At 45.8% G+C, this 14,964-nt stretch overlaps 1 protein-coding gene across 1 annotated transcript in view; it reads right to left on the bottom strand.

The window, feature by feature from the left end:
* The window catches only part of LOC139061210 (calcium-activated chloride channel regulator 1-like), a 272,282-nt gene that overhangs the window by 74,595 nt on the left and 182,723 nt on the right, over positions 1–14,964 (bottom strand). The window contains exons 11-13 of the mRNA XM_070540867.1: positions 10,680–10,982; positions 8,433–8,651; positions 2,214–2,481 (exon numbers count right to left, since the gene is read on the bottom strand). Coding sequence (XP_070396968.1) covers positions 2,214–2,481; positions 8,433–8,651; positions 10,680–10,982 — 790 coding nt within the window. The remainder of the gene's footprint in view (positions 1–2,213; positions 2,482–8,432; positions 8,652–10,679; positions 10,983–14,964) is intronic.

The raw sequence follows: 14,964 nt of genomic DNA, 5'->3' as shown, positions 1-14,964 counted from the left end.
CGTTGAGGAAACGGGCTAGAAGGGTTAAAAGCCGCTGTTTTACCGTTTTCTGAAAAATTTGCTGAAACGCAGGCGCGTAGCTACTGGGAGAAGTCTATGGTTAGTCATGTTTCTTTTGATGTTGTCGCGGTTGTGCTAGGCGGAAATGTTTCAGGGATTAAGTATAACGCAAGAAAAGTCAAGCGATCTGATCACGCAAGGTAGTAGGTTTGCTTTGTTTTGAAGCCAAGTGTTACTGCTTTAGTTTTCTTGCATATTAACAGCAGCCTTCTCAGCAGCGTTTTTTACCGGAAAAATGTGGTTCAGTGCAATTTGAATTTTTTTTGCAGAAGTGCGATAAATAAATCGCGCCTGTGCTTTATTTTATACTCTGCGACAACCTGCGAAAAACACCCGTGTACTTAGATTTAGGTGTACGTTAAAGAACCCCAGGTGGTCGAAAGTTCCGGAGTCCTCCACCACGGCGTGCCTCTTAATCAGAAAGTGGTTTTTGCACGTTAAAACCCCATATTTATTTTTTTAACTTGGCGATTATAAGCTAAATAACAGAATCTATGACGCTGTACCACTGGGCAATAAAGGACGCGTAACGGTACCATAAGCGTCTCCTCGCCACTGGATGTGGGTGCGAAATGAAAGATGTGCTTAAACCTAGTCGCCATGATGTGACATTCAGGAGAACCGCTGCGGGTGGCGTCCTTCCAGTTTCACTTCCCTATTTGGTTCCTCTGCGCGTTGACTCATTCTCTGTACTGAAACACTCGCGCGCACATTGTTTTCCTGTTTCTTATTTTCTTGGGGGGGGGGGGGGCGGGGAGGAGGAGTCGCGGCCGGCGGTCATCCACATGGCACCTTTCATTGCGATGCATTTTTCATTGACGCCAATTGTTTTTGACATCGATTGATGTTGCCGTAATTAAAAGTGATGTGCTTCAGAAGTAGTTGTGTGCGAAACACTTAGCAGCAGTTTAAGATGCTGCAACTACGGTGAGTGTAGCACTGAGCATGTTCTCCGCGGTTTGTGCCGCTGTTTAATTAACCTCGCTGACGCCGACCTCGATCCCTGTATTTCCGCAATTAGGGTGCACGAGCTTCACGGTGGCATCACCAGATGGCGCAGATTGTCAAGAGGGAAGAGAAAGAGACAAGCCTGGCTACACAACGCGCTTCGTAAAAAACTGCGTTTCGGCTTTTGGTATATTTAGTAATTGTAGAAAACTTGTAGCCATTTTCTTCTCGTTTCATATCTAGGAAAACACGTTCGTCTTACAGAAACTTATCAAAGTCAGCGTAGATAGCAAATATTTTTCTGTCGACGAAAGCAGCGCTGCTTGTGGTGGCGCGATACACAATTTATAACTTCGGTGCAACCACCTGCAGTGACACAAAATTGACCTCAGTGTCCGAGGATTGACCCTAATGCCGGCACTAATCCGTTAGATTCCTTTGAATAGGACACAGTTATTGTCTTTGGCTTTCGTGCATTCGACATGATGAGGATGCCAAACAGGTGCCAAGAAACTCGGGCAGTGAGGCACAGGGGTACCTGACCGATTTTAGTACGGCTAAGTGTGTCCGCCATGGAGACAAGTTCAGGAGCCCCAGCAATTTATAATTGCAGCACGCTTGAGCGGCGCGGGACGTTCCCGGGCACCATCGTGCAAGGGGGGGGGGGGGTGTCATTTTTGCAACCTAGTACCAAAATCTCCAGTGGAAAGAAAAAACCTACCCACCACGAACATGGAGCGAAAAACAGCTGCAGCATAGGTTTAACAACTAAGATTTCTAGAGCACGAATAAATGAACCTGTAACTGAAACCCCATTTCTGTACCCGAGGTCACATACACCCTTCGCAGCGCGCGCAAAACATTTCACGTACGCTACCGTGGTCGCGTCAGTGATACAGCCTACCGGATAGTTCGAGGAAGCTGGGCGACATTAGTTCAAATACCACTGCATTGCGCATCCCTGTTAACAGAAAAAAACGTTGCCCGATTAGAGGCGCAGATTGAAATTAGTGCTGCAGTTGTGGGAAGGTGGATCTCCAGCCAATAAATCCTCCTTTTACTATAGAATGCCAGGTTGGATCTTCGGCGTGATCTTTTGTGTATCTTTTTTTTGTGCAACAGGCATCATACTATATCAATATATAAAATGCGCAGCTCTATTTGCCAAGTTTAACGAGAACAAATAATTTCAGCGATGCTCTTACCTACACCGCTGTCAAACTGTGGAAGGCACCAATGCCCCTGCGTGTTGACCACCACCGCAATAACCTTCGCGCCAATGACAGCTTTCCCGCCTTTCGACACAGAGACGTCTATGATTGCTTGATCAGGTGCGTGAACCGGTCCCTTTGGCAGTTCACATGAAGCCAATACCGGCATATTTGTAGGGTCTCTGACTTCGGACATGACCAGGATGCTGACTTTGACTCGGTCCGTGCTTGAGCTCTTCACTTGAAGCATCCAGGTACCCGCCTTGAAATATAAAATACGTCAACCAGTCAGTCCATCAGTTGCACAGTCGCTCGCTCGGTCAGTAACTCAGTGGGTCACTCACTCAGTCATTTAATTGGTCAGGCAGCCAGTCAGTCAGTCACATCCCCATTACCTAAACCACCCACCGCGGTGGCTTAGCGGATGTGGTGTTGCACTGCTAAACATGAGGTCGCGGGATGAAATTTCGGCCGCGGTGGCCCCATTTTGATAGGGAGAGGGAGGGGGGTTGAAATGCAAAACCGCCCGTGTCCCGTGCATTCGGAACACCTTAAAGAACCTCGGATGGTCAAAGTGAATCCAGACTAAACCACTCCGGCGTGCCTCATAATTAGGTCGTGGTTTCGGCATGCAAAAACTCCATAATTGTAATCATTACCTAAACGACAATAAAATTGCTTCTTTTGTTCTATTTCTGGCAGCTACAAACGCTGTAAACTTTGAACAGACAAAGGTATTATGGAAGGTACCATCCTTGATGACGATCAAACACAATGCTGAGCCTTGCTCGCGTGCGCGTTGTCCAAAGCGCGAACGCACTCACATCCACCCTGCCACGCTCGCTTGAGGACCACCACGCACTTTCGCGGGCCATGGCACGCCTGACCACGCCGTATGGGAACCGGAGGTGCTCTCCGACCTGACACGCCGCACCTAATTCGTCTTCAGCAAAGTGATTTCTGAAGTGCGAATCTGCGCCCCGCAAGTGGTGGTCTTCCAATCGGCGGCGCTTGGCCTCCGTAGCTCGTTCGGCGGCCCTCGGCTTCGTCTACCGCTGCTGGGCCATGCTTATCTTGTCGCCCCGTCGCTCGGCCTCCTCCTGCCTCACCAGTTTAGTACGCATCAAGTACCTTTGCAGTGCCTTAACGCTCCTCTTCCGCTTGATACTTCTAGAGGGCAAATTTTTGTAATCTACAAGAGAAGGCCTACACGCAACACGGCAAAACTGGCGCAACCGAGCCCCGTCTACTTGTGGCGCGCAAACCCGCACGGGGCCCAGTGGAGGAACCGAGCACTAGCGATGCGTGAGCGAGCGCGTGAGAGAGAGAGCGTGCGCGTGGAGCGAGGGGGGGCCGAGCCCACAGCGGCCATCTAGCAGGAGCATTGAGGAGCGCGCGCATCGGCGACAAACTTGGTGGCCATCAACGGCCTCGCGTTTCACCTTGGCTGCTACTAGGTCGAGGAATGCCTCGCGTTTTAGATGTGCATTCTAGTATACAAATGAACCCTCTGGATTCAATAAAAAAACAGAAGTCGGTGGCGGCACAATAGCACAAAATTTCCACCTCACAGGTGCTGAATTTCCGCAAGATGCTCATAATAGTGAAATGGTAGAAAAAGAAACTTTAATGGACTACTTACAGATGCACGATAGCTGAAAGGTCATAATCACAACATGAATGAGCACTATTGAAGAATGTTATTTACCGAACTTACAAAACACCACCATCGGATCTAAAGCAAAAAGTGAAGTCTGAATTCTTAAGAACAGATTAGTCTTAAGAAAAGATTAGAAAAGAAAATATTGGCACTCAGTTACATCACAATTCGTAGGCTAGCTTATCTAACTGCAATATGCAGTTGAACGCGGAGCCAGAGAAAAGTAGACGCCGCTGTGACTTGTTTCCGCTTCAATAATGGCGATGGTGGAAAAAAAGGTTTCAGATGGGCCACAAGCGAAAGCTTGAAAAAAGGCACGTCTGAGTCGAACAAGATCGTACGAAGCCTTTGTGAGCAATTTCGGAATGCACGACAGTAAACACTTAATGGTTTTGCCAAAAGTGCGGTGCATAGCGACAACAAATGTGGGCATCCACATCACCTTGCTTCTGCTTCTGCTTGACCGAGACCAAATCAAGAAGCAGATTTTAAATGTCAAATATTCTAGCAGTACCGCTGCCTTGCATCGGGTTTGAACATATTATTCGATTACTTGAAGCTCATGACATGGTTTGACGTAATTAACAACACCCGTATTCGTGTATTTCAAAGAAAACCTTGGTGGCCTTGCGTTCCTGAATTCCATCATCTCCTCCCCATTGTGCTCGTTGCAACCATTGTTTGATCGGTTCTTTCACAAACATGCACCTGAAAATAAAATTGACGTGCAGCTTTCTTGTTGTAGCACGAACCTATAAAATAAATCCACACAGGTTTCTCAGAAAGAACGCTTCCGAGTTGTAGCAAATTTTATCTTGGTCGGGGAAGGCGAAGTTTTCTTAATTCGCATAGCTTTGTTTCTGAGAAAACGGTGTGGGTTTCCTTTATGCCTTCGTGCTACAATAGAAGTGGATGTCGTTTCTTTTTTCTTTTCATGAACATCCCTCCACTTTGCGGGCCTCCGCAGAACTGATCTCCCAAACACAGACGCCATTACACAGCTTCCTGCCCTGAGTACGCTCCTAAAGTTCCAACAACTTGCCGCTGTCTTGAGAGGCCAGTATTGCCGCATTACCACAACTTCGTATTGCGATAATGCGCCAACGTTCCGATGTCGCTGGTCTGTCCGACTCATTATATCAAAGCAATTTTTTTGCCAATGGCAAAGCGTTTTCGTATCCTGAGACGGCAAAATGACTTCCAGGAGTGTCAATACAGTATCGAATCAACTGGCTTTGATAAGCGCCGTACAGCTGTTCACATGTTTGAGACTGAATTGTCTGAACACATGATGGACGTACGCGTTGTTATGATTGGCGTTTAGCACTGCTGTGCCCGGCATCCCTCCGCGACTAACAAGGCTCCGTAGGCGAGCGCACAGCTATGTAAGGCTCTTCACACTGTTATCGTTGCATTTTCAGGATTAGGGAGCTGGCGACTAAATCAGACGAACGCCCGCTTGGACTAGATTCGATGCGACATAGACTGCGACGCGCGGACAAAGGAGCTCACTTGGAGGCGGTCAAAACCCACTGCCCTCCGTGGAAGCAATGAGTACAGCGTGACCACTCTACCTGAACCTGACCCTGACAAGCGGACCATCACGAATGCCTCACTAATTGATAAAAGGGCCCAACGCCGAGGACTTCCGTGGAAACGACGTCGACATCAAGTTCGCAGTTTGCTACGACGTTGCCTCGTATGGAGCGGGCGGACGCGCAACATTGGAGGCGGAGTCCGAGAGAAGGGTGACGTAATGGGAGAATTTCGCGAACGGTTCGACGATTGCGGGTGGCTGAGAAGAACAGTGAATTTCCGAAATCATGGAAAGGAGAAAAAAAAGCGCTGAAAAGCTGATTTTTAGTCTTTGGCGGCGGGAGGGTATACATGGTCGTACTGGTGCGCGTACGAGACACGACATCCGCATATCGCCCTCAAACAAATGGCTTAACAGAGTGATTTCATTGGACACTTAACGATATGATCTCAATGGACATCGGGCCAAACCACGACAATGGGACAAACTTGTACCTTTTGTGACCACTTGCGAGCGTCGGGAAATTAGCGTTGGCATTATTCAGACGCTGCAGATTCTCACCTGTACATACTCAGCATCATCGTTTTGGGGCCTGGTGGTGGGGCTCTCATTGAGAATAAAGGAGACTGGCTGCCTAAACCTTGTCTCAAGAGATCATATATATATATACATATATATATATATATATATATATATATATATATATATATATATATATATATATATATATATATATATATATATATATATATATATATATCGTACATGTAAACTCGCATCACGTTAATTTGTAAATAAACCCTTTTTCTCATCTATTGGACGTCACCCCGGACCTCTAGATCACCTGACACCTGGCACATCACGAGCCACGATTCGGGGCCGCTCGGGCCCCGAATCGCAACAGCGTGTACAGTCCAGTTCGTCTTTGTATGGAGGCGGAAGATTCCCAAGGTACAAAGCTCTGCCGCAACGGCATTCAGCAACGCTTCAAACTACCTTGAGTGAACTGGGATTACGATGCATACAGAGCTGCTCAACATACTCGTATGCCTTCCAGTCATCGGATGCTGATCAATAAAGAGGGAGAATCTACGTTCTGTAGTTCACTGTGAGGGCGATCAGAACCAGTGGGACTCAGAGCTAGAAATTGCAATGAAAATGGCTCTGTGCAGCAAATGTCAAATACGTAAGACGCAAAATCAGAAGCTATGTAGAATCCGCGAGAATTGGCTTTCCATACGCCGAAACCAACAACAGCAATGCATAAAAGCTCGAACAGTTTCAGGCGGTGGTTAATATTACAAGTGGAGGAGCACCAACGCAAGACTCAGCGGCGGCGTCACAATAAAGTAGGATTTTCACGTTGCGTTGCATGGTTCGAATTAATGTCGCGCTGTTTCTTTTGTGTTTTTGCTGCTATTTGTGTCATGTCGAAAAAGGCTTTTCGTACTAAGAACTGACAATGGGAAATCAATGCTAGCAGCGCGTGCTTACTCCTACCCGGCGGTCGCATCTGTTGGACAACCGGCTCATCCGCATCAGAACGTTTATTGCAATATTTTTACCTGTGTGACATGTCAGAACAGCACAATAAACGCACCTAAAGCACGTGACCCGATGTTCCCACGAACGTGACTGCCCGGCAGTAGCGAGGACGCACAGCTTCCTGCCATCTTGTCATGTCAGCAGTAAGCGGCGGAAAAGGTTTTCGCCAAGTCTGGTAAACTGACGTCGACAAAGAAGCTTCATAAAATTATTCATTAGGTACGGAACCTACATATCCGGCGTGTCTATCGACTATATTACCTCCACGTTAATGAAAGGGCCGACTTGCGATTGTCTGTACCAGTAATAATAACGACGGGCTGCCAGATGTTCACCTTTCTTCCGCGAAATATTTCTTAATTTCGAGGTTTAAATAGGCGTATTCTTGTGCACGTCATGTACGTTCTAATATGAGCCTTTATCTAAAACATATTCAGCCGTTACAACAACTTCTTGCGCACATGCGCACTGAATTCGCGGGGCTGAAGCACCATGAATTTGGTCAAGTGATTGCGTCGGGTATAATGTCCCAACAAAAACTTCGCGGAGACATTTCACCAAAGTTTAGGTCTGACAGGCATGTAGTGTTTGCAATTGTGCTGTGTGGCACTTCTAAGAAATTGCTGGCAACAGTAGGGCGCTACACAATGCTCGCGATGACGGGTTTTCGGGAACTTTTAGACAGCTATATAGCATTAACGTGGTAGAGTACATGTCTTTGATTCAACGAGTATAGTTCACACAGTATATTTCCTATACATTGCATAGTACCTACCTGATGTTCTTTTTTTCGCGAATAGTAGTAAGTACAACTTTCTTATCTAGTCAAAAATAAATATTTAGATTTCATACATGAATTTCATGTTACATGCAAAATAGTGCCTGCCACCGATCAAATGTGGCCCATGCTATACCCGATTTTCCGTGCCTTTCGTTTCTGGATATTCTTACTTTGGCCCACCCCTCACACCATTTCCCACGATTTATCACTTTTAAAACATTCATTTCTTCTTTTTAGTCAATCGTGTTTGGTGGCTAATTGTAGACAAATTAATAAAATGATACCAGAAAACATAGGTTTTTTTCGTTACAATTAGTAATAATGTGTGAGAAAGTCATGTTTGAATTTTTCAACATGGTACCCATAAATTTGGTGCCAAAGTCGAGAGGGGCGCATTAGTTTGACTTTGGTTGGGAGACAAATTACCTAAAAACGCCTCTGCTAGAGAGCGCCCAACAAGCTTGCAGCCCCATTTTAGACAGACATTAAAACGAATGTATCTGAACATGGGTCGGGACAATGTAAGTTTTACTCAGGTTATTTACTTTTTCACACTTGAGGAATTGTAAGAGGGGCCTGCGCCCACGCTACCGCCGTGATCGGCAGGCCATGAGGGCCAGCTGGTAAGAAATGAATACAATCCAACCAAACTAATGTCACTATTATCCCAGTCCTGGTTTGCAGCCTTACCTTTGCAGGGCTGGGTATGGTGAGCATTTTTTTGAGGTCAGTGTTATCTTCAGGACAGTTTTGACACCTTTGTCCGGCGGGGTCAACAAGCTGAACCGAGAGTGGACAGTTTTGACCGGAGGCGCAGCTCACAGTAACGACTGTGTTGTTTCCAATGTCACCATCAATAATGAATGTTTTCTCCAGAGTTCCCACTACGTTCTCGCTTTCTGACATAACCTGCAAAACCAAGTGGTGTCAAATTCATTGACAGTTCAAAACAACACAGCAACATCCTGTTTCGTCAACACAATGGAGAAGGCTGTGAATTAAAGTCCCCATGCAGAGTATCTTGAAAAAAAAAATCCCAGACAACGAAGCGCCTCTGCGGAAAGGAATAAGTTATATTAGCAAGGGGGCGCAAAACAATACGCACAGACATAATAAACATCTTACTAAAAATACAGAAAAAATACCCATGTAATAAAAAATGTCAAGGTATCGTTATAAGCTTTCTTGATTACTCAAGTAGGCATATTTTGTTCCAGCAGAAGAAAATGCTTTTAGGGCTTCGCCCTCCCGTTGCGTTATTAACGTCTGTTGTGTTTTATTGTTGCGTTTTGATTTATTTTACAACCTGTCATTGCAGGCCCTTTTGGAGACCATTAAGAAGTCGGAACATGATTAAGCCACAAAAAATAGAATAGTGAACAAAATATTTTCTCGGGATTGAAAACGGAACCGATATACGATTAGAAACGGGAAATGCGGGAATGACAAAGCGTAATTAAACACGAAACGATTGTCCCAGAACGATGAACATATGCTAACACTTACAAGCAGATACAGAGACAAAGATATAATTAGCTGTGTAGATTTTCACCCATAAATAAAAGAGTGTAATGGCAGGAATCAAAGCAAAAATAAACGAGTTTAGATTGGTGAACTGCTCTGTCAAAAGCCTGGTCCCATCTGTTTGGCAGAAAGTGATAGGTTGATTACAGGTAAACTGAATGGCCAAAGCGCAACCAGCGAACCATTAAGTGCGACTATGCGGAACAGCGACGATGCCTGAACCATAGCGGATCATCTAGAATTCGTAACGTTCTTGCGAAGTCCCGGATTTTATAGGTCCCTCTTATGTCGGGGTTCACAACTATATTCACAATGTTATGGAAACTCAGTCGATAGATTCGTTCATCTCTTTTCGAATGCAGTACGTCTAATCCTAGCACAGCGACAGCGTAGTTACTGGTCCAAAGATATTTCTATTGAAATCTTTGACCTCAAGAATATAAAACGCAGAAAATTCAAGGTGGTGTCCGAGAGTTGCCTTACCCACGGTGTCTTGGCGCTCTCCTCGAAATAAGACGGCTCTTAGTCGCGTATCGGAAACTTCACTTACAAATAGAGTTTATCCTCTTCTGCTCATTATTTTTCTGCTAAAAATACTTCTTTTGCAAGGCTATTGTTCTCTGAACTTTATTTTCAATTCATGCAGCATACTTCGCTTCGGAGTTGTTGTCGCGGCTCTTTGCTTCGCCGACAGCACTTTACGGCTGATCAACTCACCAAAAAGCCAGCGCTGTTGCTGTGGTGCAGCGCTTTACCAAAGACAAGATGGTGTTCTTCGTTGAAACAAATTGTTCTCTTCTTGCTGTTAGAGACCGCATAGATTATGTACTGTCGAACTGCACACATAGTTTGGGTGCCGTATTGCATAGATAATATTTACCAAGCAACTATAAGATATATTGCGATAAGCACACCAGTAATAAACCAGCAAGGCAGCAATTCGTCCGACAACTGCGGAGTTAAACGACTCTGCTCGTTGTAGCTGCGTTATCATCATACGTGGTAGGAGCTTTCTCTCAACGCCTGGAATGGAAACAAGCACTGTAGAGGAATTCCGATCACACGAGCAAGAATATTCCGCGCTCTTTGGCCGTTCAAAAGGAAAAGAGGCATCTGCAAGGCTACACTTTATACAAGGCCTCCGTGCCAACCCTAACAATAGCATTCAATGAGGTCTCGTATTTTGCTAGACCGTAAATGAGGAAAGCAAACGATTCGCATGCAAAGACGTCCTGGTAATTGTTCACATTTTTCGTAACATTCGTACGCTCACAATTATATGTACTGCCAACTTCGCAGAGCGCAGCAGGGCATTTGATCCGGGTGAAAATAAATAAGCAATATAGGCTCGAAAACTGTGGCTGCCTCTGCAATATTTTCATGTTTCCTATGGGGTTAACATCCTATACTCACAGTGATCGGTTTGACTGCGCCGCTTTCCACTGATTCTCCCAACGCAATTTGGATGCCGATCTTCGAATCGTATCCGGAGAGCTGGAAGCACTTGCTGTCAGCCGACTGGAGGGAGTGCGGTTCTGCAACATCAGCCAGTTTGTCTATCTGCTTTTTCGAGGCGCGATCAGATATTTCCGGAATGGCTTTAAGCGCTCCTTCTTGTGGGCTGAATTTCTCATTATAGAAGCTCATGGTCTCGTCGCCGTCAGCCACTGGTACACTGGTGGCACTTTCTCCAGTTTCATTGGGAGTGATCGGCCCCTGAAACCAACAGATACCGGCACACTGACCTCGTTTACTGGTTTAAAGCGATTTCTGAGTTGAAAAGTAGCGTGGTACGTAAGCTACTTCTAACATGATTAGAATTTGGTAGTGAACCGTGGCGTAGCCAAAACTTTCGTCCGGGGGGGAGCTCACGTTGCAGCTCCCGATGTAATAATCAGGATAAGCTCGGGAAAATTAATAATAACTGCATTGCTGTTGCCAAAGATGCTACAAACGAATTCTTTAACGCTACGCCCTGTGAAATATGTATTTTTCATAAAAGAACATGCTCGTATGTGTCAGGAATTGTGCCCGAAATAGCTGATATTAATGCTTCCATGTTTTCTGTCTGTGCAATAAGTAAAGAAAATATCACACGAACTTTAGAACTATATCAGTTTGAAACGAGCAATGCAGCGAATGTCGCTGATATGAAAAATGTAAAGGCCATGAAATAAACACTTTGAGGACAACTCCTTTAATGGAACTTTGTCATTGAAGAACCTTGTTTACGTCTTTGTACGCATACAACGACCACGGAAAAGTATCAATGACTCTTTTCACTGTTACAATTTATCGCGCAGGAGCAGCTTTCATCGGTCGGGCTTTGTGAGTAATTGCACTGAAATTATTGCCATAACAGACAGCACATATAAAAGCAGTTCTGCAACATATACGAGGGCGAGTCAAATGAAAGTGAGCCAATGCGAATATATGACAAACGGGGTAATTTATTTTGAAATTAAACTAGTCTCTATGAGTATTTAGAGATTTGTCCCACTGAGTAACGAGTCCCGCGATTCCCGTCTCATGAAACTGCTTGGGTTGCTGCTTCAAAAAGACTGTAACTGACTGTTTCACGCCACCATCCGACACGAATCTGGTTGCCTTGAGCTGTTCTTTCAGCAGCTCCAAAATGTTGAGTCGCAAGGCAACAGGTCTGAGCTGTATGGCGGATGTTTATGCTTTTCCCACTTGATGTTTGCCATTCTTGTATTAGCCACATCAGTGACATGGTGATGGGCATTCCCGTAGAGCAACATGACCCCATTGCTCAATTTTCCAGGTCGTTTGTTCTTGATTGCGACACGCAGCCTATCCGGCGTTTCACAGTATTGGAAGCGATCGGTAGCCTCTCCATGTTTAACAAATTCGTTCACTAATGGCTCTTGACTATCGAAAAAGAAAAGTCAACACGTTACCGGTGGAAATGACGGCCTTTGCTTTCATTGGCGATGGTGATGTCGATTGTTTCCACTGCGAGTTTTGCCGTCGTCTTTCAGGCTCCTAGCAGCGGCACCATTATTCGTCCCCGGTCACTGTTGCAGACAGGAAGTCATCGCCCTCATTGTGATATCGGATCAGATGAGTCAAGGCAGCGCTGAACCTTCTGGTTCTTCTGGTGGTGGTTCAATATCTTGGGCATCCATTGTACACACAAGAGCCAATAGTCGTGATGTTGATGAAATTTGGTGTGACGCGAACCGCGACTGATGTTCACATGCCTTGCCAATTCATCTATGATTATCCTCCGTTCTTGTGTAATTAGCTCATAAGCCTTTGAAATAGTGTTGGGTGTGATGGCACGGTGGCTTTGGCCTGGTTTTAAATCGTCCTTGCAACTTTCACGTCCTTCTTTGAACCGTTTGCTCGAACGCTTCACAGTGGCCAATAAAATGCAATGTTCAACGCACACGGCAGCCATACTGGAAACACCTTTGGGAAGCACCTTCAGCCTTCAGAAACCTCACGACACCACGCTGCTTAACATTGGGAGTTTCCATTATGTCACGCAACTATGTTCAGCCCAATGTATGAGAGCATTAAAGAACCTTTATCCTCTCACCTGCGTGTCTCTTTTGTAAATTAGTGATGCCTGTGTGCTACATGCATGGCTCGCACATATTGAACCGAACCATTAATGCACGGGGTGGATAAACTCACGTTCATTTGATTCGCCCACGTGCATTAGAAATGCGAAGGCACAATGGAATATACAAATGCGAAGGTACAGTTTGATGAAGGACAAAAAAGTGGCACTGGAAACAAGGTTTGCTGCACGGGCATACACATAAGCTCGCAACAAGATATCTAAATATATGTATAAGTCTCCAATAAACCTACGTGTCTAAGAAAAAGTCACTGTATGTTGTGCATCAAACAAGGCAAATAAACATGTTGCGCAACCACAGATTCACTGATCACAGCTCCCCCCTGATGCACTCCCGCTGGTGTATCGCGCGTGACTGGAGGCGGTGCGCTTCCTCCCCGTTTTCTCCCTTAAGCACACAAGATTGAGCCACCATCATCGGCTCACCCATGCCACCTCCACCCCTCTTACGCTTTCACTCGCACATACAGCATGTGGCGCGCGGTCATGGTGATATCGCCCTTGGACTTCATACGGAACATGAGGGTGACGGCGACGGCAGGAATGTGCGTGGAGTGCCCGTATAATTGCTATCGCAAATATTTTAATAAGAGTATCCGGAAACTGAAGCGTCCTGTAGCCCATTAACTTCCGCAAAGGCAGAAGGAGTAACAAAATCGAGCTTTCACTATGCGACATTTTGTTGCCCCACCACAATATATTTCTTTCTTTAGCGAGGCGTGGCACCGACGTGAAAAAAACGCAAAGGAAAGCATGTTGGCCACAATCGAATGCGTACTTTGGGCACCTAATGTGGCTACCGAAGGAATGGCGAAGAAAACGTGAGACGCTTGGTCCACAGAGACTGCTCGGTATCGTACTGCTCGGTATCGTACACTAGAGAGACAAAATTTTCCGGAGCGGTTGCGCTCAAGCGAACGCGTTGCAATCATTCGAGTCCCCGCATAGATCAATCACATCGATCGATCGATCGATCGATCGATAGATAGATAGATAGATAGATAGATAGATAGATAGATAGATAGATAGATAGATAGATAGATAGATAGATAGATAGATAGATAGATAGATAGATAGATAGATAGATAGATAGATAGATAGATAGATAGATAGATAGATAGATAGATAGATAGACGGACGGACGGACGGACGGACGGACGGACGGACGGACGGACGGACGGACGGACGGACGGACGGACGGACGGACGGACAGACAGACAGACAGACAGACAGACAGACAGACAGACAGACAGACAGACAGACAGACAGACAGACAGACAGATAGATAGATAGATAGATAGATAGATAGATAGATAGATAGATAGATAGATAGATAGATAGATAGATAGATAGATAGATAGATAGATGGATAGATAGATAGATAGATAGATAGATAGATAGATAGATAGATAGATAGATAGATAGATAGATAGATAGATTTTATTAAAAAAACTCAGAAGAATCTCTAATGGTCGGGACCCCTAGACCACGGCTCTATATCAGCTTGAGCTGGTCGTCGAGGGCCGAGCTGGACTGCAGAGCCTCCCAGTGCTCTCTCTCGCGGTGTTCGTGTCGGGGTGTTCTATGTTGTGTAGTGTGCACTCCCACGTAATGTGGTATAGTGTTGGTGAGTCATCGCACCACGGGCATTCGTCCCTGTAGGCTGTGGGGTGTATGCGATGTAATATGTGTAGGTTCCTGTGTAAGTGCCTGTCTGGACCCTATGCGAGGCAGCGACATCCTCTGTCTTGAGATTTCGATGGTGTGGTCGATATCGCAAGTTACTCCCTCTGTGGTAGTTCACGATAGCTGAATACTTGTGATCGACAGGGTCCGGGTCTTCTGCAGCCGGCGTGATGGGAGCTCGCTCACGCACGAAATCTCGAGCTGCTCTGTCGGCCTGCAAGTTGGCCGTGATGCCAGTGTGGCCCGGTATCTCGATGTTTGTTTCGGTGGTGATGGTCTTAGGATCCTCCTCGAGTATTTGGCCTAGGAGTTGTGCAGCAGGTCTTCCGATTGTTCCCTGTAGGATATTGCGGCAGGCCCGCTGGGAATCCGCGAGGATCGTCAGTGGCTTGTTTGCGTGTT

The sequence above is a fragment of the Dermacentor albipictus genome, chromosome 6 (assembly GCF_038994185.2).
Source record: "Dermacentor albipictus isolate Rhodes 1998 colony chromosome 6, USDA_Dalb.pri_finalv2, whole genome shotgun sequence".
Classification (NCBI taxonomy): Eukaryota; Metazoa; Arthropoda; class Arachnida; order Ixodida; family Ixodidae; genus Dermacentor; species Dermacentor albipictus.
This window is presented reverse-complemented; position numbering and strand designations above follow the sequence as displayed.